Source organism: Salvelinus sp. IW2-2015, linkage group LG28 (genome assembly GCF_002910315.2).
Source record: "Salvelinus sp. IW2-2015 linkage group LG28, ASM291031v2, whole genome shotgun sequence".
NCBI classification, from domain to species: Eukaryota; Metazoa; Chordata; class Actinopteri; order Salmoniformes; family Salmonidae; genus Salvelinus; species Salvelinus sp. IW2-2015.
Genome location: NC_036868.1, coordinates 6,988,584 through 7,015,189, shown reverse-complemented (window position 1 = coordinate 7,015,189; position 26,606 = coordinate 6,988,584). Strand labels below are relative to the sequence as shown.

Sequence of the window (26,606 nt, the reverse complement as noted above, 5' to 3'; positions counted from 1 at the left end):
TGCAATCTGTAACAAAACTGTTTATCTCAATTAAGTTAGACTGCTGGTGGCAGTAGTTCATTGAAAAAAACAAAAACAATATTTACACACAACATTGTCTACGTACAAATGAACATTTACAAGGCATAATGAAACAACAACATTCACAAACTATACACATCACATTCCGTTTGTTTAAAAGGACCATTTCATTGTCTCATGGGGATGTTAATCGCCTTCAATTTTAAATTTAGTTTGCAAAGGCAATGTGCTGGGAAGATAAATACAAACATGCTTAAATTTATCCTACCAATAATACATAATATAAAATGACCTCAATATATAATAGAGACAAAAGATTTTTACAGACTCAAGGTTACAGTAAATAATGTATCATTTTAAAACAACTTCCACATAGTCAACTGAAAAACCGTGGATTTATATTTTGCGGTGAAAAAACAAAATCAAAAGTATTATTGTTTTGGGCAACATTCTGCAGCAGGTTGAAAACCGTTCTAATCCTGAGTTACGGTGTTTTGACAAGAAAAACATTTAGCCAGTCACTTAAATACTACATAGGAATCTATTTTTCTAATATTACTGTGGGTCGCATTTCCTGGAGCTGCTTCAGCAGAGTATCAGCTACGTCCGAAAAGGCTTTGTCCACTACAATTTTTACATTTTTAAGTGACGTCAGCTTCTGAGGGTTCCTGAACTCAAGGGTATCAAAGCCTTTTGGGTAGTGCAAGTATGTGTCTGACCTTTTGCACAACACTGTAGCGTTTCTCAGTCGAATCCTCTTCTTCAGAGCGTTTTTAGATGGGCTTGATTGCTCCAAGAACTTTAAGAAAGATACCTCGAATCCCATGGGCTTAAAGGAGGTCAACGTTTCACTTTGATCGTTCATTTCATCCTGGGTAAGGGCAGTGCTAGAGGAGTCGTAGTCCGATCCATTTTCTCCACAGTAAACCGCATTACTCCTTGTCAGCCTCTTGCGTTTTACAATTTTTTCAAAAACACTTTTCCGTGGACTTCCTCGCTTGCGTTTCACCACCACAGAACCATCAGATGCAGTTTCTGAACTTTCATCGTACGAAGGTTTGGCATCACACAGTTCGCCCTTCCCCTTTCTCCGTAACACAGGTTTTGAATACTCGTCAAACTCACTTCCTTCTAGGCCCGTGTCTGCTGTGTCCTCGCTGTCGGATATCTCTGAGGAGGTCTCAGACTTAGAGTCATCGCTCCTGGCAGCGCGGAGGTTTCTACGTCTTGGGTATTTCTTGCAGAATATGAAGTGGCTTCTCTGCTCTTCTAAGTATCGCTCGGACAGTCCGTGCCCCATGTAGTGCTTCATGATACTCCGTTCAGACTTCAACACTGAATCACAGCCCTTTATCATGCAGGGGTATTGCAACTTGCATTTCTTAATGCACATTGCAGACGCTTCATCCTTAGTTTTCAATGAGGGTTTTCCATATTTCGTCCAACTATTTTTTTCTGTCTTGTCAGTTTTCTTTTTGTCACCTCCCTTCTGTGTAATCTTTTTGTTGCCCTCTATGTTTTCTTTCCCATCGCTTGATTTAGTTATTTGGTAATGTGAATTCTTGGAGTCAGATTTCTCACAATCTTCACTTTTCCGTTGGTTCATCAGTTGGAGTTTGTAAAGTTCATGATGCTTTTTCATGGTGTGCCTCAGCAGGTTTGACTTTGTAGCGTAAGCACGGTCACAGCCTTCGACATCACATTGGAACATCCCATCCACAGGTTCCATTTTGGCAAGTTTTGCCTTGTCATGTTCTTTTTCAATATGTCCGATGTACTTCCAGAAAGCAATGAAGGATGCTGTGCACCCTTGCTGATCACATCGGAATCTGCCTAGGTTGATGTTTGACATTAGAGATCCTGCTTTATCCAGGCTGAACTTGTGAAGCTGGAGGTAATGCTGCAACATGTTCGGAACGTCTTGGAATACTCTCGAGCAGTCGCTCACTTGACATCTGAGTTCTGTTACCTGGGTTACTTCAACCTCTGGTTCCTCCTCCATAACCCCCTCCTGCTTGATGCCTTTTTTCTCATCATGTTCCTCATTTTGATCATTTTCATTGTTCATTTCACATGTAGATAGAGCAGACTGATGGACAGCCCTGTAATGGAGGATTAAATTATGCTGAATTGTAAAGGCTGCTGCACATCCTTGATGAACACAGCGATATGGCCTGTATGGACTGAAAGAATCATTTGCCTCAGACTTCTTCTCTTTCATCTTCTTGGGAATTTCTACTTTAGGCTTTGGACCTCTCTGCAGCTTGATTTTGGATGTATTTTCTAGCAAGGGAGCACAAACCTGAAGGGGATCTGATGGAGCAGGTGTCATTGAGCCAGCTCTTTCTGCCAGGTAGCCTCCAGATTGTTGACTGTAATGAGTAGGCATAGGCCTAGATGGAGCTGGTATGTGTTGTCCATTTGACCATTGATCTGCATCAGGAGGGGTCATTAAAGGCTGTTGGGGTATTGTTGAGTAGTGTGCGTTAATTTGATATTCAGACATTAGCATTAAAGGTGTCTGATCATGCATGGGCATCCTTTGCATTGGCTGCATTCCCATGGAGAGGCTATTATCATGATATCTCGGGTCAGCTATGCCTTGAGAAGTCTGCTGTTTGAAAGGATGTGGGTGGTAGTCTTGTTTTATACTTTCTCCTGAAGCAAACACGTTTTTTACAGTCACATCTTGATTTTGGCTCACATCCGGGAGTGAATGTTGACGTCTAATATTCTCCATTATTGAGTGGGGCGCTGTGGCAATCCGACCAGACAAAGGAGGCTCTGAATGCACAAGTGGTTTGTCTTCGTTATTAGCAAATCCAACCGTGTTGCTTGACTTGCGCTTCATGATTAGTTCTGCAATCTCCTGCTGTGTCAATCTGTGAGCTGTCTGACAGTGTGCCTTAAGGTTAGAATTTCGAGTAAAAGTCTTATCACACATTTGACAAGAAAATGGGGCAAATTTCCCATGTTTTTTCTTAATCGAATTGATCATCTCATTGGTGTAATTGTGAGTCTTGATGAGGTGTTTTAAAATGGCATCTTTTGTCATGGCCCTGTATGTGCAGTTGTCACTCTCACAGGCAAACCGCTTTCTACAGCCATCAGGAATCTGTGTATCCTTCTCTGTTGAGACATTAGGCTGGAATGATTTAGTATCATTGCAAATATCAGTGCAGCTAGGTTTTGTGGAGGAATATGTTGGAGTAGAATCACACACCTGTTGTTTGTCTAAGTCTAGCCTCTCTAATGCAGTCTGAATGTCCATTATCCAATGCTGTTGGTTTGCAGGTGTTAGATTAGGACCAAGATCAACGTCATTCGCAACAATGCAGGTAGGTGCAGGTACCTCGTGGTGTTGAGAGGAAGCCTCTCTGAAATTAGTAAAGCTCTTCATGGGTGCTGCTCCGTTCATTTGGGCAGATGATACAGAGGGGATTTCGTGATCAATCATCTTGGAAGGCTGAGGACTTTGACGTACTCCAAAATGTTGTACATCATTGGTTGTTGGATTGGATGACACCAGATTCAAACTGGCATGTGTGTCAGTGCTGCTTGTCCGAGATAAAATGCTTCTTCTTTGGAAGTCTCCAGCTAAAATCTGTTCACGCAATCTTTTCTTGACATTATGTTCCGCACTCTTCCTCCGTGTCTCCACCGGTTTGCTACTTGTTGCTGCTGGACTGTGTTGAGGCTGAGGGTCTGGTGAGGTGATCTGCAACATGGGGTTTGTCATAAGGTTTTCCGCCAAACTAGCCATTGCAGCCAGAAGTCCATCATTAGACAGCCCTCCTGAATTGGAGGCAGAATCAGAATTCCCCTTCACTTCTTTCATCTTCATCAGTGTTTCTGCCCTCAGTAAATTATCAATATGGTCTGTGGGAAGTCTGTGAAGTGAGACGGTGGGGTTGTTTTCTGCAAGCACCTGAGTGAGAAGTGGCTCATAGAATGCACTACTGCCAAACCCAGGGTCACATGACTGCTGAAGATAACCATCTGTATACGATTCATTTTCTGTCTTCACTTGGACATTTCCTGTGTGCTGTATGACTGTGCTTTCTGGCAAGCGTCCAGCAGGTCCGTAGGGGCCATAAGGATTTTGGAACGTTGGCTGTGGAATCGCTGAGGGCTCAAACATATTGGGAATATTTGGAGTAACCATAATTTGTTTAAGAATCTCATCGGGTTGTTCGCCATCATTTGCATACGGTGCAGCAGGGTTATACTGTGAAGATGGTGGGGGCTGAGTATTGAGAAGTTGCTCTGAATTGAGAAGATCAAGAAATGATGAAGGCAAGTCTGCTGTCAGGAGCTCAGTGTCATAGGCTTTGCAGTGTAAACGTTTGGACAAATGGCCTCCAAGTGATTTGGGATTTGTAAATTCTCTACCACACCTAGAGCAAATGAACTTTCCATCTTTAACAATGGCAGGCCACTTTGTTCTTTTGTTGCGCTTGACTTTTTTGCCCATCTGATTTTTTTCAGCAGCATTTTTGGTGCCGTCTTGAGATGCACTGTTGTTTCTTGCTAGCAATTGGTTTCCTGCAAGGACATGTGATTCCATGTTGGTTTTCTGCATTCTTCGACTCCTTTCAGGGGGATTGAAATTAGAACGCAAATTACTTTGAGTCTGCGGTGTGTAGGGAAGTGCAGCATTTCCCAGCTGATTTGATAGACTTGAGTCTTTCAGAATGTCCACATAAGAGGGGAAAACAGGCTGAAGAACATTATCCATAGTTGTTGGTAGCAGTGACTCTGCTGGTCTTTCCACATTAGGTCGCATCATATGACTGGATGGAATAACATGAACATCCATTCCTCCACCATCCATTTGTGGCATCCCTTGCAGGTTTGAGGAGGGATATACTTGTGAATGATAATTCTGGATTTGGTTGTTTCCTGGTGTTTGTTGCCATGGCATACTAGGTGGGGCATATTGATTGGGGTTGTTTCCTAGCTGGGAGAGTACAATGGGATCTAAGATATTGTCCATTTGGTTGGGGAAAGCCTGGCTTTGGACAGCAGCTGAATGGGAAGCGTAAGAGTGGTTTGAGTTTGAGTACAGGGGCGGGGTTGGCTGAATGACGTTGTGGCTGTGAACTGGGACACCATTAGCCTGTTGATGTTGTTTTGGAGCAACAGAGTTATGGTTCCCGATCAGAGGCAGACTCGACGGGGCAGCTTTTCTTGCTTTTTCATGTTCCCTTGTTTTTCTCTTAACAAGTTTCCATTCTGTATAAAACTCTGGGTGAGCTGCTTTCATATGCTTGGTAACACTTCTGTAGGAGCTGTAGTTGCGATCGCATGTCTCCAAAGCACAGTGGTGTCTCTCTCCTTGGGGTGGGGCAGGAGTAGTTGGTAATGGGTGTTGCTGTGGAGCAGGAGTAGCTGGTAATGGGTGTTGCTGTGGGGCAGGAGTAGCTGGTAATGGGTGTTGCTGTGGGGCAGGAGTAGTTGGTAATGGGTGTTGCTGTGGGGCAGGAGTAGTTGGTAATGGGTGTTGCTGTGGGGCAGGAGTAGTTGGTAATTGGTGGTGCTGTGGGGCAGGAGTAGTTGGTAATTGGTGGTGCTGTGGGGCAGGAGTGCTTGCTAACGGGCACTGTGTATTCTCTGTTCTGCAACCAGTGGCTGGCAAACGAGTTACTAGTGGAAGAAGTGTGTGAGAGACCGATGGAAGAATTTGAGGCATTGGAGTTGACATGTAATGGGAGGTCTGGCTTGATGCTGACATGTTAACAGACATGTGTGGATGTTGTTGTTCTTGAACTGGTACTCGGTAGTCAGAATTGTAGTTCCTGGATTCATAATTTCCACCTTTGCGAAAACTCTGGACCTGACCTTGAAACACACTTGGTTGTTGGGCATGATGCAAATCCCCAGGATATTGGTATGAAGCTAATGGAGGATTATGTGGTTTGGGTCTCATATAGTCATATGCAGCAGTCTCTGAGGGGTCTTGGTGTCTATGTCTCAGCTGATTTGGGTCATGTGTTTGTGCATTTGTGGTAGACCGAATAACAGATCTTTCTGAATATGGGTACAGTTCTTTTACTGGTGGCTCACTTTGAATCATGTATCGTCGATCATTCTCAACAGGACCTTGAGAAGCATTCAGCAGGTTGTCAATCGAGTGCTTCACTTCAACAGATGCTGATGGATGAGAAGCCTCAACAACATCCTCTGAGAAGGAAGCCTGATCAGAAAGCATCCTCTGGTCCAGAAAATGAGAAAGGTCAGTGTTTGTAGCTGGGTATTCCACCTCTTTTGTGACATGTTCCTCCTGGTGCAGATCCAACTGTGACTGAGAATGGAACACTTTTCCACAGTTAGGGACTTTGCAAGTGAAAGTTTTGTAATGCTGTGACTCATGGTCGTAAAGCTTATACGCTTCATTGAAAATCTTCCCACATCTAGGAAACATGCATCTGGCTTTAAATACGACATGTTCTTTTCTGTGTACAAGCAGCTCTGTGTTGGAGAGAAAGCTGGCCTTGCAGTTCAACTGTATGCAAATGTAGGGTCGGACACCACAGTGCACTTGCAAATGATCGTTAAGGTGGGTGACATTAACAAATTGGCGACGACAATACTGACAAATCACCTTTTTGTTCTGCATTTCAAGGAAGCGCTTTGCTTCATCGTTATCTCTATGTGCTTTCACATGAACAAGAAGATTTCGGAAATACTTGAATCCCTTTTTGCAGTTTGCAACAGGGCATGTGTTTTCCTCAGTGCTGCTTTCGGTCTTAAGTCCATAGACTTTGGTCTGAACTGATTCTGTCTGAAGCGACTCCCCATTGTGTTCCTGGGAATCGCTGTTTGCATCTTTTTTCCGAAGTAGATTTTCAGTCTTAGCTTTCAGAGCCGCAATAACAGGAGCAGCCGTTTTGGGATTAGCTAATTTTTTATTTGTTTTAATTGCAGCTAGTCTTTCCTTGCATGATAGCTTTACGTGTGATGCCACGTGTGGTTCCAATATGTCTTTTGAGGTAAAGGTCTCCGCGCATATCGGGCAGCTATAAAGTCCATCTTTGTAGTGAGTCTGTGCATGACGTACAATCCTGTGCCCCAGAAACTCCTTGTCACACAGAACACAGTACTGCATGTATGCCTGCCAGTTTCGAAACCTGGCCGAGATGAACCCTTTCTCTCTCAGTTTCTTTGTCTCTCGGATTTTCTGTCTTTTATCGGTTATTTCATTCAGTTCATGTGTGGTGTCCACGAAGTAGTCCGTGACGTCTCTGAACACTTCCTCACCCTGGGTTGTGTCCTCCTCCTCCTCCTCCTCAGGGGCCTCTGGGATCTCATTGTCATTCAGCAAGTCAATGGAGGACACAATGGAGGCCTCCTCACCCATAAGGGTCAGGCAGTGACGCTTCAGTGTCTTCCAGTCCCAGAACTCAGGGTCAAAAGGCCACTGGGTCTTGAACACCAGCAGGAGCTCACAGCGGAGCGAGTTGGGCACAGGAAGATTCTCCTCCTCCAGCTTCTGGTCTGGCTCGTTGTACAGAGTCTCCACGGCGTAGTAGGAGTCCACTGTGGGTTCCAGGAGGAACTCTGTCAGCTGGCAGGCCCGCTTTACCTCCAGATCAGTGGGCAACAAACAGGAGATGGTTTTGCAAATGGTGGCCTTGGTGTTTACGTCACTTGATTCCAACTGTAGAGCCTGTATGCACATGTCAACACACACTGGCAGTCCAACCTTACCCACCTGTATATATATATTAAAAAAAAAAAAAAAAAAAAAAGGGTTTTAGAGTGAAACGCACTAAATATTAATTGACTATCAATGAAACAAGAGCGCACATAGAACAAAAGGGGTGGAGTGCTGACTATACAATGCAAAAATTACAGTGTGCCATGTTCAGTCTATATACACCCAGAAAAAAAGGAATATATCAGGGCAGAAGCTTACCTCTGATTGAATGACTTTGATGAAGAAGAGGATGTGGAAGACCGTTGTGGACAGCAAAGACATCTGACGGCATCTGTCCAGGAACGTCTCTTCAGATGACTCCATCCGCTTCAGCAGTTTGCTCCAAAACAGTGTCAGCTCCCTGGAGAGAAAATAAATAAACCAAATAGCTTAATAATTAATAGTCATAATATATTCTATAATACCTGAATTATCTGAAGAACTAAACAAGATTGCACAGCGCATTTTATTTTGTTTTACAACTACTGTAAGTTGAAACAGGTAATAACACAATAGAAATACATTTTATATGTCAAACAGATAGGAGGGGTGGGATTTAATGCAAGAAACGTAGCGCCATGATCTTACCAGGCACAATAAGTGTCTCCTTGGAGAAGCTGACGTGTTAGAAAGGCTGAGCATAAGCTGAAGGCTCCCCTCTCATCCCCTTCCGACTCCAGGTTACAGATCATTTCTAGTGCATCACGGCAATCAACCTCGGAGAGCTGTCGATAAAAATGAAGAGCTGCATTGCATTCAAATGATATTTCAATGTGGTATGCAACAGGTCTGCCTCAAGCCGCAATTACACCTTTTCCATTGAACGGCCTGCCCTTTTGTTGATGAAAGTCTCAATTTCATACACTAGAAAACAATAGCGAGGACAGAGCCATTCTGATTGGTGCAATGAATCCACGGAGGCCTGACAGTTAAATAATTAAAGTATATATGGGCCCTGTTTGTTCAAAAGTAGCAGACTATATAGGGAATAGGTTGCCATTTGGGACCCAACCTGTTTCTAGCAGACTGTCCCAACCTACCTCCTCCATTAGTGGTTCCTGTGCTGAGGCAGAGCACAGGCAGACCAGGTACATCTGCTTAAAGTGCCCTTTTCCTTCAAACTCGGGACACTCTGCACAAACCCTTGCCAGCAGTGCAGCCCTCTCCATGTGGTTCTCCTTGATAAGGTGCTTTACTCTCATCTCCAGCAGAATGGGTCCCTCAAGTTGAAGGAACTTGTGAACTAAAGAAGAGGATATTGAGATTCATACAGAGACAATACAAATAGAGTACTGATATAAAATGCTGGTTCAAATGTACAAGACTTGAATAACAACTAGTATCAAAAGTTATTCCTGGATCTAGACGCACTGTTGTGCACAGGTTTTTCTTCCTTTATTGTAGTAAAAGAACACTCACCCTCCTCTGTTTGTGGAGACTCATTAGAGAGGAGACTATGCAGGGTGCTGTTTGTCCACACACCAGTCTCCTGAGCCACAGCAGACAGGAGGGCCAGCTGTGTGATGCCATTCTCCTGCAGCTGGGAGTGTGCTGACTGCAACACACACAATTCACTCAGTGACAGTATTCTTAAAGCCGTAGGTACTTTTAGAAGCAATTACGCATTAAAATAAATGGTGCATCCTTGCAACATATATAGTACATTTCAGAAACAGACTAAATGGAATCTTATCTTAAAATACTATCCTGAACAGATAAAGAAACTCAAATCAGGAATACAGTAACCTACAAGGGTAGTTTACAAGACCTCATTGAATATAAAAAGGACATGCGTGACATGACTAAGCATTTTACCTGAACAGATGACTTGAACTCTTCCCACAAGGCATCTGGGAAGTGTTCTGGCAGGGAGAGCAGCAGCTCTACACAGCTCCTGCACAACCAATAGGAAATCAAATGAGCTACCCAAACATGATGACTAAAGCCTTTGTATTTTGTGCAGTGATTTAAACATGATCATCTGAAGAATAAAGGCAAGTCTGGTAATGATCAATAATGTTAACAAAGCACTGTAAAACAAATAGCTGGAGATGGTGTTAGGTGTTAGGTAACTTCATCCAATGTTTTATTCTACATGTAGGGTGTATCATACAATTCTACATCTGAGATAATGTATAGTACAGTAATTCATCTGATGTGCATTTCAAATTATGTTCTTCTAAAATCTCATGGGTACTAATCTTGCAGGCACATGGAGAATTACAAGCAGGCTAAACCCCTCCACCAATTATACAGGCGTACTCACAGTGAGAGACGTTCAAGTACGAGGGGAACGTTTTCACACTGAGAGGAGAGGCAGGAGGAGGCCTGGGCATAGCTCAGCAGGGCCACTGTATACACCTCCACCAGGGGCAGGGGCTCCTCCTCCATCCTCCATCGACCAGCATACTCCACCAGAGTCTAGAGAGAGAGAAAGAGGGGGGAAGTTACTCACTTTTCTCTTATGCACCAATGAAGTCATCCACAGAGAGCTACAAAGGCAGATGTTTGATATCTTTAGATGCAATATAGTGCCTACCACTACTACGGCTGAAATTAATTTGCAACAGGAGGGGGGGGCGAAATGTCTATAATTAGCCTAAATGTTTATATGTGAAATGACAAGCAGTTGTAATGCATCCCGTTTAGACCAGTAGAATAAAATAAAAAAAGCTACCAACCACTTCATTCATGTTGGATATGGTTTAACAAAACTTGAGGCTACATTTCTCCAACGTCCTACAGAATAGATGTGTAGCCCCTTTCCATCAAAGCAGAGGGGGCTGGGCAGATGCCCACACACAGAGAGCAGTGAGACTCTGGAGAGTGCAGACAGATGAGCCTGGAGGAGAAGCCCGGTTCTGAGCAGCATCAAAAGACAAGTATTTCTGACAGCTTCTCTCAGTCAGGCAACTCCTCAGAGAGAATTAAGTTATAAAAAAGTTCATGAGAACTGTGCAATGACGAATAAATCTGATTTAAGTGAGAAACCATACAACTTTATTCTGCTCATGATGGTGAGAGAACATTTCATGGCCTATGCTACATGTGTGTTATTAGCTACCTCAGTATTGTTGAATTATTCACAATCTCAGTGTACCTTGGCATAGAAACAACAATCTACATTACTGTTAACGTCACTGCATGGATGGTTGGCTGCACTTTGTCTCAGACGGCTCAGTAATAAAAGCCTACTAGTGGAAAAAGCCTTTGCAGGTTGGTGAGGTTATGGAGACTTATCTCCAGTAACAGCTTCCTCTTCTGCTCTTCAGGAAATAAATGCTAGCTGGAGACAGGGCTGAGGCTAGTTGGATGCTAGAACATTGGGCTGGGCGACATGGCCTAAAAATTATATCTAGATCGCTTTCAAATTTATGGGTGATTCACAATATATAGAGATTATTTAAACGTAAAAAGTCAACACACTGCATTTCAAACAGTCAGGAATAATGTAAAGAATTAAGGGCTTGTAAAATGATTAATAGGCTAAATATACAATGCTTCAGAAAGTATTCACACACCTTGACTTTGTTACAGCCTGAATTTCAAATGGATTTAATTGAGATTGTGTCAACGGCCTACACAAAATATCCCATAATGTGAAAGTGGAATTATGTTTAGATATTTTTACAAATTCAATGAAATGTCTGAAATGCCTTGAGTAAGTATTCAACCCCTTTGTTATGGCAAGCCTAAATAAGTTCAGGAGTAAAAATGTGCTTATGTCATATAAGTTGCATGGACTCACTCTGTGTGCAATAGTGTGTAACATTTTTAATGACTACCTCATCTCTTCACCCCACACATTCAATTATCGGCAAGGTCCCTCAGGCGAGCAGTGAATTTCAAACAGACTCAACCAAAGACAAGGGAGGTTTTCCAATGACTCACAATTGGTTGACGGGTAAAAATTAAAAAAGCAGACAGTGAATATCCCTTTGAGCATGGTGAAGTTATTTATTACACTTTGGATGGTGCATTAAAACGGCTAAAGAGTTTAATGACTGTGATAGGAGAAAACTGAGGATGGATCAACAACATTGTAGTTACTCCACAAAACTAACCTACATCACCGGGGCCAAGCTTCCTGCCATCCAGGACCTCTACACCAGGTGGTGTCAGAGGAAGGCCCTAAAAATTGTCAAAAACTCCAGCCACCCTAGTCATAGACTGTTCTCTCTGCTACTGCACGGCAAGCGGTACCGGAGCGCCAAGTCTAGATCCAAGAGACTTCTAAACAGCTTCTATCCGCAAGCCATATTACTCCTGAACAGCTAATCAAATGGCCCCCCCACCCCCACGCTGCTGCTACTCTGTTATTATCTAATTATAGATACTTTAATAAATCTAACTACATGTACATAATTACCTCAATACCGGTGTCCCCCGAACATTGACACATTGACTCTGTGGCGGTACCCCCTGTATATAGCCCCGCTATTGTTATTTACTGCTGCTCTTTAATTATTTGTTATTCTTATCTCTTACTTTTTTTTAAAGGGATTTTCTTAAAACTGCATTGTTGGTTAAGGGCTTGTAAGTAAGCATTTCACTGTATTCGGCGCATGTGACAAATACAATTTGATTTAATTGACAGAGTGAAAAGAAAGAAGCCTGTACAGAATACAAATATTCCAAAACATGCTTCCTGTTTGGAATAAGCCACTAAAGTAAAACTGCGAAAAGAAAAATGGCAAAGAAACGTACTTTATGTCCTGAATACAAAGCGTTATGGATTTGCCCCAAACAACAACATATCACTAAGTACCACTTCATATTTTCAAGCATGGTGGTGGCTGCTTCATGTTATATTTATGCTAGTCATCGGCAAGGACTAGGGAGTTTACTTTTATTAATAAAAATAAACGGAATAGAGCTCAGCACAGGCAAAATCCTAGAGTAAAACCTGGTTCAGTCTGCTTTCCAACAGGGAGACAAATTCACCTTTCAGTAGGTCAATAACTTAAAATACAAGGCCAAATATACACTGGAGTTGCTTACCAAGACAACATTGAATGTTCCTGAGTGGCCTGGTTACAGTTTTGACTTAAATCAGCTTGAAAATCTATGGCAAAACTTGAAAATCGCTGCCTAGCAATGATCAATAACCAACTTGACAGAGCTTGAAGTTAAAAATAAATAAAAAAAGTGCATATAATTGTACAATCCAGGTGTGCACAGCTCTTCGAGACTTACCCAGAAAGACTCATTTGTAATCGCTGCCAAAAGTGATGCAAACATGCATTGACTCAGAGGTGTGAACACTTATGTAAATAAGATATACACTGCTCAAAAAAATAAAGGGAACACTTAAACAACACAATGTAACTCCAAGTCAATCACACTTCTGTGAAATCAAACTGTCCACTTAGGAAGCAACACTGATTGACAATACATTTCACATGCTGTTGTGCAAATGGAATAGACAAAAGGTGGAAATTATAGGCAATTAGCAAGACACCCCCAATAAAGGAGTGGTTCTGCAGGTGGTGACCACAGACCACTTCTCAGTTCCTATGCTTCCTGGCTGATGTTTTGGTCACTTTTGAATGCTGGCGGTGCTCTCACTCTAGTGGTAGCATGAGACGGAGTCTACAACCCACACAAGTGGCTCAGGTAGTGCAGCTCATCCAGGAGGGCACATCAATGCGAACTGTGGCAAGAAGGTTTGCTGTGTGTCAGCGTAGTGTCCAGAGCATGGAGGCGCTACCAGGAGACAGGCCAGTACATCAGGAGACGTGGAGGAGGCCGTAGGAGGGCAACAAKCCAGCAGCAGGACCGCTACCTCCGCCTTTGTGCAATCAATTGAATCAATTGAATAGATTGATGAAAATCGTTTCTCAGAGGTTTGAATACTTTCTGAATGCACTGTACTTTCTGAAGGCACTGTAAAAGCCTTCCACAACCATAAGACCCACTAATAATTGCATTTTATCAAAATAGTTTAACTTGCCAAAGGCAGTAAGGATTGTGCCTTACTGCCTTTCAACAGTAGAAGAACAAATGTTGGTTTCAATGGCATATCAGGAAATCTTAAAGAATTCGCATTTTTCCTATGGTCGGATTTCGGCTGTAGGCGGTTAAAAGCAAGGTAAGATATGCGAATGTAAAATGTCCAGGTTCCAAACAATAATATGGCTGGCTAGGCATCGCATATGTAATTATTTAGGTTTTGGAAATGTATAGTATTAGAAAATCATTCTATTGTTGGGCAAATAGGCCTATTAGAATGCACGTCTGTAGGCTATGGCTAGCTACTATGGTAATCTAGAGAATACGGTTGTATCTCCCTGGCCTGAACCGATTGTACACTAAGATACAGTCCCTATACAAATCTAAGGTTTCTACCCAAGCCAGCTGGTCGTTCGTGCTATCGGTTGGGTTGCCAGAGATGCAACCCAGTCGTTAAGTCTTTTTGTTCTGTATCTATGGACATGACCCTGGAATAGAAAATGTGCTCTCATCAGGACACTGTTGTTCAGAGGAGCTAGCCAACACAGTTAACACTTCAAACTGAAGCTGGAAAGACTGCAAACTAGCTGCATCTCATTTCGTTTTCTGCTGACATTTCTTTGTACACAGTATATATCCATTAAAATGATGCCAGTTGATTCATGATTTTGACCTGCCGATGAAAGCCGTCTGCCTCATCCCGACAAGCAGGAGATTGTTTCAATATTGAAATTCATTGTTGCAAATGTCAGCGAAAGAGACTGCAAGGTTTATACAAAGCTCTGCTGCTGAAAATCAAATGCTAGTTCAAAAGAAAAATGGGAGGTAATGTCTCGATTTTTATAATGGAGATCAACTTTATAAATTGCCTTGCTGGGATGGTGAGACAGTGGATTGGACAGTGAGATGGAACAGTAAATAGGCATTTCAACATCATAGTTTAAGCCGGTGGCAACTTGTGGAATAGACACCGGCTGGAATGCCTTTTTAACCAACCAGCCTCCAGGATTAGACTCAGCCGTTGTATAAGGCTTGTTACTACAGGGTGAATGCGTTACCTTGTCGGGCAATGATGAATGCCCCAAAATGTCAAGCCCCAACTTGGGCATCATCTTGACGTGTCTCTGAGATCAGAGATCCCCAGGACCAAGAATCCAACAGTTCCTGGAAGATGTTGGACCAGAGAAGACGGCCTTCAGAAATGTGCCACTGCAGAAAAGAAAATGACGACACTGCCTTCTGGGAAGTGAGAGAAGCTTGTGGATGACTGTCATTTTGTGTCTAAGCATTTTGGAAACCTGGAAATGGGAATCTTGAAAGCAGTCTCCACTCTTTGACCACTCCAGCCAGCCAGATTACCTCAATGTACTCACTACTTTTGGCCTGGAGGAGCTGGAGTTGTTCACAGACCGCTTTAGCCACATCCTGGAGGAATGTCAGGACTTCAAGTCCTCCACACATGCAACGCATGAGCGGCTGGAGCTCAAGGTAAATGTCCACCACTTCAGACACCTTCAGCCACAGGTGCTGTGGCAGCGCCTGCTGCAAGCTACTGTTGGGAGGCCAGACCAGTTCTCCCACATCAGGGTAACGGTAAAGATAATGCTGGTCTTTCCCATGAGCTCATACAGCTGTGAGAGAGGGTTCTCAGCCATGAAGTGCATCAAGTCAGACTGGAGGTCCAGCCTGTCTACCAGCATGATGAACAGTCTGCTGCTGATCTCTGTCCATGGCCCGGAGACAGACTACATGGCAGAGAGGGCCGGTAGCAAGTGGTGAAACTCAAAAAGGTCAACACTAATAAATTGCCTATTTGATCAAATCTGGCAACCTCTCCTCTCTTATTTTGACCATTCGGCTCTCTGAATTTGTACATTTCAATGCACTCTCACTTGTGATCTTTTAATCTACCCTTGGGTGGCATGTGCTTGCCCCATCACCCGTGCTTTCCCCTGTCTGCTCTTATGTTTATATAAGAATTGCATACCGGTCTTTTCTACAAAGTACCTATACACCATTCTTGTGTGTGTTCAGAAAAACTAAGGTCAAGATGACCATTCAGTGACTGAAGAGGGAGGGTGAAGCAAAGTAAGTGAAGGCTGGGAAAGACACACGTATTTTATTGTATATTGTTGTGTTATGTTTTTTAATGGGGCAGCTGGTAGTGGAACGTAATCTCTAAGTTGATTCAGTAACCAGTTCTCAATAACATTGTTCTGTCTCAGATATATTGTATACATGTGGTTAACATGTTCAATTAATACATAATGTAATGATGTGTCTGTTTTCATTAAGATGCATAAAGTTTTTTATCTTAAATCAAGTTGATGTAATATAGATTTGTGTATTTCTGAGACTGATACAGACAATTACTTTAAAAACACTGCAAATTACCTAGACCCAGGTTGGCATATGAAAACATAAAAAAACAAGTATTTCATTTTGGGAGGGTTCAAGTTGACTGGCCATGCCTGGCAGGCCAGTCAACTGCAGGAGAAAAGTGCCTCCCCGCCTCCCCGACAGAGCTATGGATGCAAGGACTGACCATCCATGATATCAAAACTATAGCTGTAACCATGTTGAGGCTATATTGTGTTTCTGTACATTTACTTTGTTTACAAACTTTGGCTTAAAAAAAGCTTATGGTATAGAACAGTTGAACTAAGCTCATGAGGCATTTATAAATTATATTTTTCAAGAATCAACGGGTTCGTACCATTCATTTAAAAGTAAAAAATACATACAATTGTTGCAACTACAGATTGCCCCTTTACAGAGCACTCTCTCCTCCAACAGCAAATTGGCAACACTGCCGCAGATTGACTGATCCCAACTCATGCTTCTAGTCATTACCTTCATCAACACGCTGACAAAAGACAACACCCTGCTTGATGCCACCTGTAAAACTAATAGGATTCAAACATGTATGCAGTGTACTCTACACAGCCTACAGTAACTGCCTAAAAAGCCATCTGTCTGACTTTCTCCATAGTCTCCCTCTCTCTACAGGTGTTTATGACAGTTGCTTTTTAATTCAACTGGGCTCTCGTTGGCTCTGAAGTGGATCACAAACAATAACAACAATAAGCAGCATTCATAATCATACAGCAGGTCCTCATCTGAACCAGAATCTAGGATTACAGTAGATGTTGAATATGGCTATTCTCCTTTATGACCAGGAAGCAAACATTTAACTTCCCATGATTAATAATTTCTAACATTCTTTCGGTACATACCAAAGAATGGAGTTTGCTACCGTTACGACCAGTATGTACTTCCAGAAAAGGTCTATTGCAACTGAAAAAATGCCTGGAAGAATGTAAGTATTGTTTTTGACTAAGTGCGCATGTGCCAAATCCACCTCTTCGACACCTCCTGTAACATTAGTAACGAAATTAAAATACGGTAAATAAAGCCTATCCAGAATTATAAGCTGGTTGGTTCGAGCCCTGAATGCTAATTGGCTGACAGCCGTGATATATCAGACCCTATACCATGGTTATGACAAAACATTTATTTATACTGCTCTAATTACGTTGGTAAACAGCTTATAATAGCAATAAGGCACGTCATGGGGTTTGTGGTATATTCTATTCGCTAATGATGCTAGTGAAGAATATCCTAGCCTATACATTGATGATCGGCCCTGCTTTATTGAAGTTGCGAAACTTTGCAAGCCAAGAAATTGCAAAATGTCATTGCGGGAAATTTAGAAATGGGGTGAGCAAAATGATTAGATGCAAAAAGGTCACAGTCCTATTAAACCCAACAATCCAAAGAAACGTTGGCACTCTCAAACTGCAAGGCTAGAGCATAAGGCTCAAAACTAAAGCAAGTAACGTCAGTCTGAGCAAAAATCTGTAGATTTCTCTGACAGGACATGAAATATTCTAAAGCAACTGGTCTGGACAATATGCCTGCTAGGTTTGTAAAAGACACTGAACATATTTCACCCTGCTTCACCTATATATCTCAATAGAACAAGGGAGGGTTCCAAAATACCTGAAACTTGCTAGGGTTATCCCACTACACAAGGTAGAAACCAAAGTAACTACAGGTCTCTATTCTGGGAGTCCTGGAGAAGATGATCTATGAGTAAATTGGCATGTACATATCCAAGAATGCACTGATGTATGATTTGAAGTCCGGCTTTACAAAGTCACATTAAACTAATTATTGTTTACTGTATTTAACCGACCGTATCAGGAAAGAGATGGATGGAACATTTTGTGGGATGGTTTTACTGGACCTTCAGAAAGCCTTTGATACAGTAGCCCACCAGATACTACTCCACAAGTTAAGGGCCCTAGTTGGGTTGTAAAATTCCTGGAACTTTCAATACATTTTCCAGAAATCTCATTTGAATGTTTCCCGGAATCAGGAGGGAATAAAGCAGGTAATCCGGAATGCTCCAAACAGGATTTCGGGAAAACCAGGTAATTGATGAAAAGTTCCTGGAATTTTGTAACTCTAGGCCCTAGGTTTTAGCAGCATGGTATCAGATGGTTGATATCAATGGCACCTTATCAGATGTAAGATTAATCAGCTGTGGAGTGCCACAAGGAAGTGTTTTAGGGACACTACTCTTCCTTTTTATATAGTGCATTCGGACAGTATTCAGACCCCTTCCCTTTTTCATTTTGTTACATTTCAGCCTTAATCTGAAATGGATTAAATAAAAATCCTCAATCTACACACAATACCCCATAATAACAAAGCAAAAACATGTACTTTAGTATTGACCCTTTGCTATGAGACTCAAAATTGAGCTCAGGTGCATCCTGTTTCCATTGATCATGCTTCAGATGTTTCTACAACTTGGAGTCCACCTGTGGTAAATTGAATTGATTGAACATGAAAAGCACACACCTGTGAAAGATGGAAGGTGTTTGTGTTCTCGGAAGTACGGCAACTAATCAGTCTCCTCCATTCCAAAAATACTGAATCTTAGGAGTCGATCCCTAGCCGGAGATGTTTTTTTCCCGTCTAGAGGTCTTGGTAAGTCACAGTACTTAATGAACTTTAAACTACTATTTTTGTGAACCATCAGATCCTCCTCTCCACCCTCTCCGAGCTGGGCATCTCCGGCGCGGCCCTCGCTTGGATTGCGTCCTACCTGACAGGTCGCTCCTACCAGGTGGCGTGGCGAGAATCTGTCTCCGCACCACGTGCTCTCACCACTGGTGTCCCCCAGGGCTCTGTTCTAGGCCCTCTCCTATTCTCGCTATACACCAAGTCACTTGGCTCTGTCATATCCTCACATGGCCTCTCCTATCATTGCTATGCAGACGACACACAATTAATCTTCTCCTTTCCCCCCTCTGATAACCAGGTGGCGTAATCGCATCTCTGCATGTCGGCAGACATATCAGTGTGGATGACGGATCACCACCTCAAGCTGAACCTCGGCAAGACGGAGCTGCTCTTCCTCCGGGGAAGGACTGCCCGTTCCATGATCTCGCCATCACGGTTGACAACTCCATTGTGTCCTCCTCCCAGAGCGCTAAGAACCTTGGCGTGATCCTGGACACACCCTGTCGTTCTCAACTCACATCAAGGCGGTGACCCGTTCCTGTAGGTTCATGCTCTACAACATTCGCAGAGTACGACCCTGCCTCACACAGGAAGCGGCGCAGGTCCTAATCCGGCACTTGTCATCTCCCGTCTGGATTACTGCAACTCGCTGCTGGCTGGGCTCCCTGCCTGTGCCATTAAACCCCTACAACTCATCCAGAACGCCGCAGCCCGTCTGGTGTTCAACCTTCCCAAGTTCTCTCACGTCACCCTCCGCTCCTGCGCTCTCTCCACTGGCTTCCAGTTGAAGCTCGCATCCGCTACAAGACCATGGTGCTTGCCTACGGAGCTGTGAGGGGAACGGCACCTCCGTACCTTCAGGCTCTGATCAGGCCCTACACCCAAACAAGGGCACTGCGTTCATCCACCTCTGGCCTGCTCGCCTCCCTACCTCTGAGGAAGTACAGTTCCGCTCAGCCCAGTCAAAACTGTTCGCTGCTCTGGCACCCCAATGTTGGAACAAACTCCCTCACGACGCAGGTTAGGCGTGAGTCAATCACCACCTTCCGGAGACACCTGAAACCCCACCTCTTTAAGGAATACCTAGGATAGGATAAAGTAATCCTCCTAACCCCCCCTCCCCCTTAAAAGAGTTAGATGCACTATTGTAAAGTGGTTGTTCCACTGGATATCATAAGGTGAATGCACCAATTTGTAAGTCGCTCTGGATAAGAGCGTCTGCTAAATGACTTAAATGTAAATGTAAATGTAAATTTTTTATGAGAGTGGTCTGCCCGCAGGCAGCTTCAGAAGCAGCATTCCTTTACAGACAAATAAAATGCCTGTTCAGTGGCGAGTCGAAAGAGTCAGAAAGAAACATGCCGTAGCCAAGGTACTTTCACGGATATATGACCGCGGTATCATTTCATCTCTGAACAGAACCCTTATTTTTTTCCCCTCCGTTCCACTATTCTGACCAGCAAAATACAATTTCTGAACTGATTCAAACCCCCAAAAAGTAACGGTATATATCGTTCCTTTCGGTTCCTTTTTAAACCTCTGAAAAGTACATTATTTTCTTTACATTTAGCTCAACATTAAATGACTTGCTATGGAGCAGGTAAGCTATTTACATGCATTGGACAGACAAGTGTAGGGCTTCAGAGCGTTGGCTTAACATTGGACTTGAGCTATCTAGCTAACAAGCTTGTGTGTGCACCAGAATTGAAATAAAAACACGTTTTACCTTTTTGTAGTTAATAAATCCAATGCATGGCTCTACAGTAGAGGTCAACCGATTAATCGTAATGGCCGCTTTCAAGTTTTCATAACAATCGGAAATCGGTATTTTGGGGCGCCGATTTGCAGTTGAGTTTTTTTTTATACCTTTATTTAACTAGGCAAGTCAGTTAAATAAGAATGTGTTCTTTCAAGGACGGCCTAGGAACGGTGGGTTAACTGCCTCGTTCAGGGGCAGAACGACAGATTTTCACCTTGTCAGATCGGGGGATTCAATCTTGCAACCTTACAGTTAACTAGTCCAACGCAATAACGACCTGCCTCTCTCTCGTTGCACTCCACAAGGAGACTGCCTGTTACGCGAATGCAGTAAGCCAAGGTAAGTTGCTAGCTAGCATTAAACTTATCTTATAAAAAACAATCAATCATAATCACTAGTTAACTACACATGGTTGATGATATTACTAGATATTATCTAGCGTGTCCTGTGTTGCATATAATCTGACTGAGCATACAAGCATATACTGAGCGGTGGTAGGCAGAAGCAGGCACGTAAACATTTATTCAAACAGCACTTTCGTGCGTTTTGCCAGCAGCTCTTCATTGTGCGTCAAGCATTGCGCTGTTTATGACTTCAAGCCTATCAACTCTCGAGATGAGGCTGGTGTAACCGAAGTGAAATAGCTAGCTAGTTAGCGCGCGCTAATAGCGTTTCAAACGTCACTCGCTCTGAGCATTCTAGTAGTTGTTCCCCTTGCTCTGCATGGGTAACGCTGCTTCGATGGTGGCTGTTGTCGTTGTGTTGCTGTTTCGAGCCCAGGGAGGAGCGAGGAGAGGGACGGAAGCTTTACTGCTACACTGGCAATACTAAAGTGCCTATAAGAACATCTAATAGTCAAAGGTTAATGAAATACAAATGGTATAGAGGGAAATAGTCCTATAATTCCTATAATAACTACAACCTAAAACTTCTTACCTGGGAATATTGAAGACTCATGTTAAAAGGAACCACCAGCTTTCATATGTTCTCATGTTCTGAGCAAGGAACTGAAACGTTAGCACATATTGCACTTTTACTTTCTTCTCCAACACTTTGTTTTTGCATTATTTAAACCAAATTGAACATGTTTCATTATTTACTTGAGGCTAAATTGATTTTATTGACGTATTATATTAAGTTAAAATAAGTGTTCATTCAGTATTGTTGCAATTGTCATTATTACAAATAAATAAAAAAATTGTCCGATTATTCGGTATCGGCTTTTTTGGCCCTCCAATAATCGGTATCGGCAATCGGTTGACCTCTACTCTACCGTGCAAACTTTTTATTCGCATATACAACTAAACATTTTGCTGTGAGACTGGAATTGTCTATTTAGGCGCACCAGTACGTCTAGAAAAATTAATGATTCTAGCTTTATTACCTGAAATATTTTTTCATAGTCCTTGTAAAAAAGGTCAGCGTAGAGCCCTGCAATGTGAAACGTGATAAGGATTCTATAGTTAACTATCATTGAAAAAGTTAATCCATTCTTCTGTAATAAAAAAATCTCACTCCCTAATTTCTGAATAACACTAACGTCAGTAGGCAACAGTAGACTATGCTTCGGAGGGGGAGGTAGCCTGCACACACACACACAGGCAAAGATTTTCAGCTGGCAGGCTGACACTGAAAAAAGTTGTGACACAGTGAGGGCTTTATAGGCACTTTTTTTTGTGGGACTAGGAGAAAGAAAAGAAAATGCCCGGAGTGTAAAATAACAGTATTAACCGGTTCACATGCTGTTAATGGTTATGTTCCTGAAACAGTATAGATTACTTTCGTTCCCAGTTCTGATTCTGTTCCTCAAAAAACAAAAACGATTCCAACCCCTGGCGGTAGCCATAACTTCATTGACCGGCCCTAGAATTTATACATACGCAACAGGACCATTGTTCTTCAATGTGAATAGACTGGGAATTTTATGTCATCTTATCATTTTAATGGAAAACTACCACCCCCCCCAAAAAAGTGCTTAAACATTAAGCAAAATTGTCCATTTGTCACATCCCTAACATATCCTATATTGTTTACTTAATCTACTTACATTAAATATTAATGTATTCCGTGTTGCGCTGGTGAAAGAGATATGATATTCAAATCAAAATCAATGACCTTTCCTGCTGCTGGATCAGCCGACCTGTGCCCGGCAGTAATAATGGATTTTATTGGAAGTGCATGAGAGGTGAATTTGGCAAATGCACTCTTGGTCAAAAACAATACTTAAGATTCTTTCCAGACAAGGCATTTTTTCAGTTGCATGTAACTTTTTACTTAGACTTTTTTTGGAAGTACATACCGGATGTAACGACAGTAATGACGATAGTCACTCAGCAAAACTCTATTCTTTAATAAGTACCGTACGCATTTTGAAATTATTAAGCTTAAAAAGCTGATGAATGGCTTCTTCCTGGACATAAAGGAGAAACGCAATATTCAATGTCTCTTGTAAATCTAGATTCTGGTTCAGTCCTCATCCTGTCAGCTTAGAGTAGCCATATTACTTGATAACAAAAACAAGGTTCCACATCGAAGATCAGATCCACAGATAAGTTGTGAACACAACGCACACATGCTGATAAAATGTTATATTTTCAGTGTGTCAGCACAGGGATATAATCCATCAACATCCATCAAACCCTCAGAGCGAAAGACATAGCACAGCTGTCAGACACGGAAGGAATCCCAAATGGCACCCTATTCCCTATATAGCGCACTACTTTTGACATGAGCCCTATGGGCCTTGGTCAGAAGCAGTGCAATATAAAGGGAATAGGGTGCCATTTGGGGTGCACACACATACAGCTGAGGTCAGAGGTCATGTGTAGTATTTGATTTCATTGTAAGCTGCGACTGGGATGTGTAGGAGGATCTGCTGTTCTACCGGCTCTCTCCACAACCTCTACACCTTGGTAGATATCACAGTAGGCCTTTAACAAATGCACTGGCCAACATAATCCAAACAACCAGTTATCATTTATCACAACTATCTTTAAACTGGAATCTAAAGAAAAAGTAGCCTTAGAACTGCAAATAAATTAAACCATCAAGTGTTTTTCTTAGCTAAGCTAAATAACCCATCTAGAGTATATAATGTAATACAGTCTAATAATGTATTGTGATTGTATTTATGTAACAATGCCTCAAGAGACTTTCCTCATGAGGCGCTAACTAAATACATAGAATCCCATTCACCCCTCCATTTTGATCTGGTCCTAATTAGAGAGAAGGGAGGCGGGAGGGGGACCTGGGCTGCCTGGTAGACATCTGGTAGAAAGCACACTGCCAGTCCAGCCAGACTAACACCAACAGTAGAGTAAGGATCATCCATATTCATCACCATCCATGCTGTGACCAGGGGCAGTGGCTTGTCTCACATGTCTTCAATCTCCAGACAACACATGGCATCCTAAGACCGAGCCGGGGTCGGGTGGGAGGAGGCGATTTACAACACTCGGCAGCGCGGCTGGTAGTCTAATAACACCACCATACACTCACTCTGCTAGATGAGCAGAGTAGAGGCTGGGGAGCCATGCATATCTAGGAACCCAGCTGTGCACCTGGGGATAGTGCTCTTTCAAGCATCATGCAGCTGAGTGTGGAGGGCAGAAAACAAGCAGTTCTTCCACACAGACAGACAGAAAAGGAAAATGTAAAACAATGTATGCTGTTTGAAAAAGAACGCTGGATTGTCATGAATAGCCAACAGATACTTTTTTTAAGGGGTGTTATTTTGTAAACACGCTGTGCTGAATTCGAATGTACATGTTGCAAGATGAATGACAATTTAAGTGTGAAGATGAAGAACCGTGCCTACTGCAGTGGCACTCATCCGTTCTGTGTCCTTCCATCCTCCCACACAGCGCAAGGACAGTCGTTGCCTCTAGCCACAGATATTCACACATGCTTGATATTCTACTGCAACAATGGCTGCCAGTCCAAAAACTCTTTATGCAACAAGATTCAACAGAATGATTAACAGCATGCTAATGAGGCCTGCTACTGTTCATTTAGACCTCTGTTCATGTGTTACAATGCAAATCATTATTGTTACAGCAATTCAAGCTGGTTTAGCCAAGGCTGGCTCCAGGCATAAGCAGTCACTTAGGGCCCCAGGCCGCCAGGGGCCCCCAAACCCCAAAAAATAGACGCGTTTTTGGAGGCGGGAACTCAAGGGTCTCAACTTACTGTTGAGAGTTATAATGGCATAACACACAAGGTGCAAGTTAGAAATTTGGTTGTGCATGAGCAATTTTTGTCTTATGTCAGTCACTCAATTAGCCATGTCAGCTAACAATTTTTTGATTGGCAAGTCTGTCTAACCAGCTATCGAAAGTTGTGGTAATCATGGACGAATACCCAGGGGCCCTGTACTACAGAGGGCCCCTATTGATTTTGTTAGTCACTCTCACTCAGATATCCGTAACATAGGGCAACATACACATATGGCATAAGTCATGGCAAAAGTATTTTCACCACATGGCAAAATTAGTAGAATTGCATGAAGTGAGCTGTAAAACAGATTTGCTCCATGGCAAAATTAGTAGAATTTCATTTAATGTGTTGCAAAATTGCCAAATTCTCTCCACCTCTTGGCAAAATGTGTACTATCCCAGAACCTGCTTTAAAATGGCAACATTTTCTCCACACCCCATAACCAAATGTGTAGGATTGCAGGAAATTTACTTAAACGTATGTTTCTCTGCCGTCAAGAGGGGGGCCATGTTTTGTCCTCGAGGACTTATAAAGTAATTTTACTATCACCGCCTCAGTCATGAATGGAACAAGCCCTTGACTATGAGCAAAACAATTTTTTTAACATGAAAACCAGGTGTATGGTGAAGTAACAGTTCATTGTTCTTCTTCATCTGACACTACCCAGTCGACTGAAAATTTGGCCAGATTAAATATGGGTCAGTAAACCAATAGCTACGTGAAAGGCACAAGAAAGTAAAAGTGGAGCAGCCTCAGTAGTGCATCAAACTTGATGGGAAAACGTGTTCAGCGATTTCAAAAGGAGTTCACACTGTGACAGAATAGCCTAACTCAGATGTTTCAAACCTTTCCTCTGGGACCCCCAACAGTCCATGTAGTTTACCTAGCCTATACCACAGCTATGACACACCTGATTCAAACTTGTCAACTAATTTTAAACCCTTTGAATAGGTGTATCTGAGGGCCACAAAAACAATTGTGAAATGTCTGGGGGTCCACGAGAAGAGGTTTGAAAACTACTGTCCTAGTTAACTCAATAATTTGTTTTATAACCCACATTTAGGAACAATGGCTAAATGGGTACAGTTTCAGTTTAACAATCCGAGACCATGCATGGACACAAACACCCCACATTTATTTGAGACCTGTCAGCAAAAGATGCAGTGTAGTGTGTGCGAGGCCTGTCCCATTGCAGTGAAGGCAGAACAAAGCCATTTGTTCGCTAGTTAGCTACTAGCTAACTAGCTACTTCATTATCGTTAGCATAGTAAATTAGTTGCTAGCCAACTACAACGCTGAGACAGTCAACGCTGAGACAGTTAACGTTAACTTTATCAACGGCCGTAAAGTCAGCGTCTCAGCGTAAACTAGACATGACAAAGCAAGGCTGATGATGGACCTCCTCATTGCGCCTATGATAATTCAATAAGCTAGCTATGTCAGCACACAGTATCAAAAGGGTAGCTAAGCTACAGACAGTGTCAACATCAAATCAGTTAGCTATCTAACGTTACCGCAACGTGCGAAAGTCAGTCACATAACACAATAGCACCAGCTAGTGTTACAACAAGTATACGTATGCTTATTTTACATAAATAATTAAACCATTTCCACATTGACAATGGCAACATTATCCAGGATTGTAAACTAGCTTTAGCTAGCTATGCTAATGCAAGGCTCGAGGGTTATTTTGGAATCGCCAGCGCGCACAGCGAAAGAAAGAACTAACCTGGCAAAAGTGTTGACAATACTGAGTAGACGACTGAGTCGGCGAGTCCGTACTGTTCTTCAGTGCAATTGCTAATTTTAGCAATTTCTCTCGGAGTGCCACAATCGTTGCACTGGTATCGGTCTGTGCGCTGAGGTTTTGTTCGGCCTCTTCGTCCGCCATCTTCACACCCAACTCGGTCGCGTACCACTGCCGCG

At 42.6% G+C, this 26,606-nt stretch overlaps 1 protein-coding gene across 1 annotated transcript; it reads right to left on the bottom strand.

Annotated features, from left to right (window-relative positions):
* Positions 1 to 5: 5 nt before the first annotated feature.
* Positions 6 to 26,606, bottom strand: LOC111954139 (zinc finger protein 292-like). Its single transcript, XM_023973635.2, has 8 exons — positions 26,410 to 26,606; positions 9,987 to 10,141; positions 9,536 to 9,614; positions 9,140 to 9,275; positions 8,761 to 8,963; positions 8,309 to 8,445; positions 7,940 to 8,081; positions 6 to 7,735 (listed from the first exon to the last, which is right to left on the bottom strand). Exons 1-8 carry the CDS (start codon positions 26,569 to 26,571, stop codon positions 563 to 565), a joined length of 8,187 nt encoding a protein of 2,728 aa, XP_023829403.1. The 5' UTR covers positions 26,572 to 26,606; the 3' UTR covers positions 6 to 562.

What these genes read in the sequence shown, in the direction of transcription:
- LOC111954139 (XM_023973635.2), bottom strand. Translation starts at nt 26,571, where the DNA reads ATGGCGGACGAAGAGGCCGAACAAAACCTCAGCGCACAGACCGATACC. An exon ending in AGTTCAAGTCATCTGTTCAG is followed by an intron (nt 9,276 to 9,535) that starts GTAAAATGCTTA and finishes TGTGTGTTGCAG; the next exon opens with TCAGCACACTCCCAGCTGCA. An exon ending in GGAGACACTTATTGTGCCTG is followed by an intron (nt 8,082 to 8,308) that starts GTAAGATCATGG and finishes TTTTCTCTCCAG; the next exon opens with GGAGCTGACACTGTTTTGGA.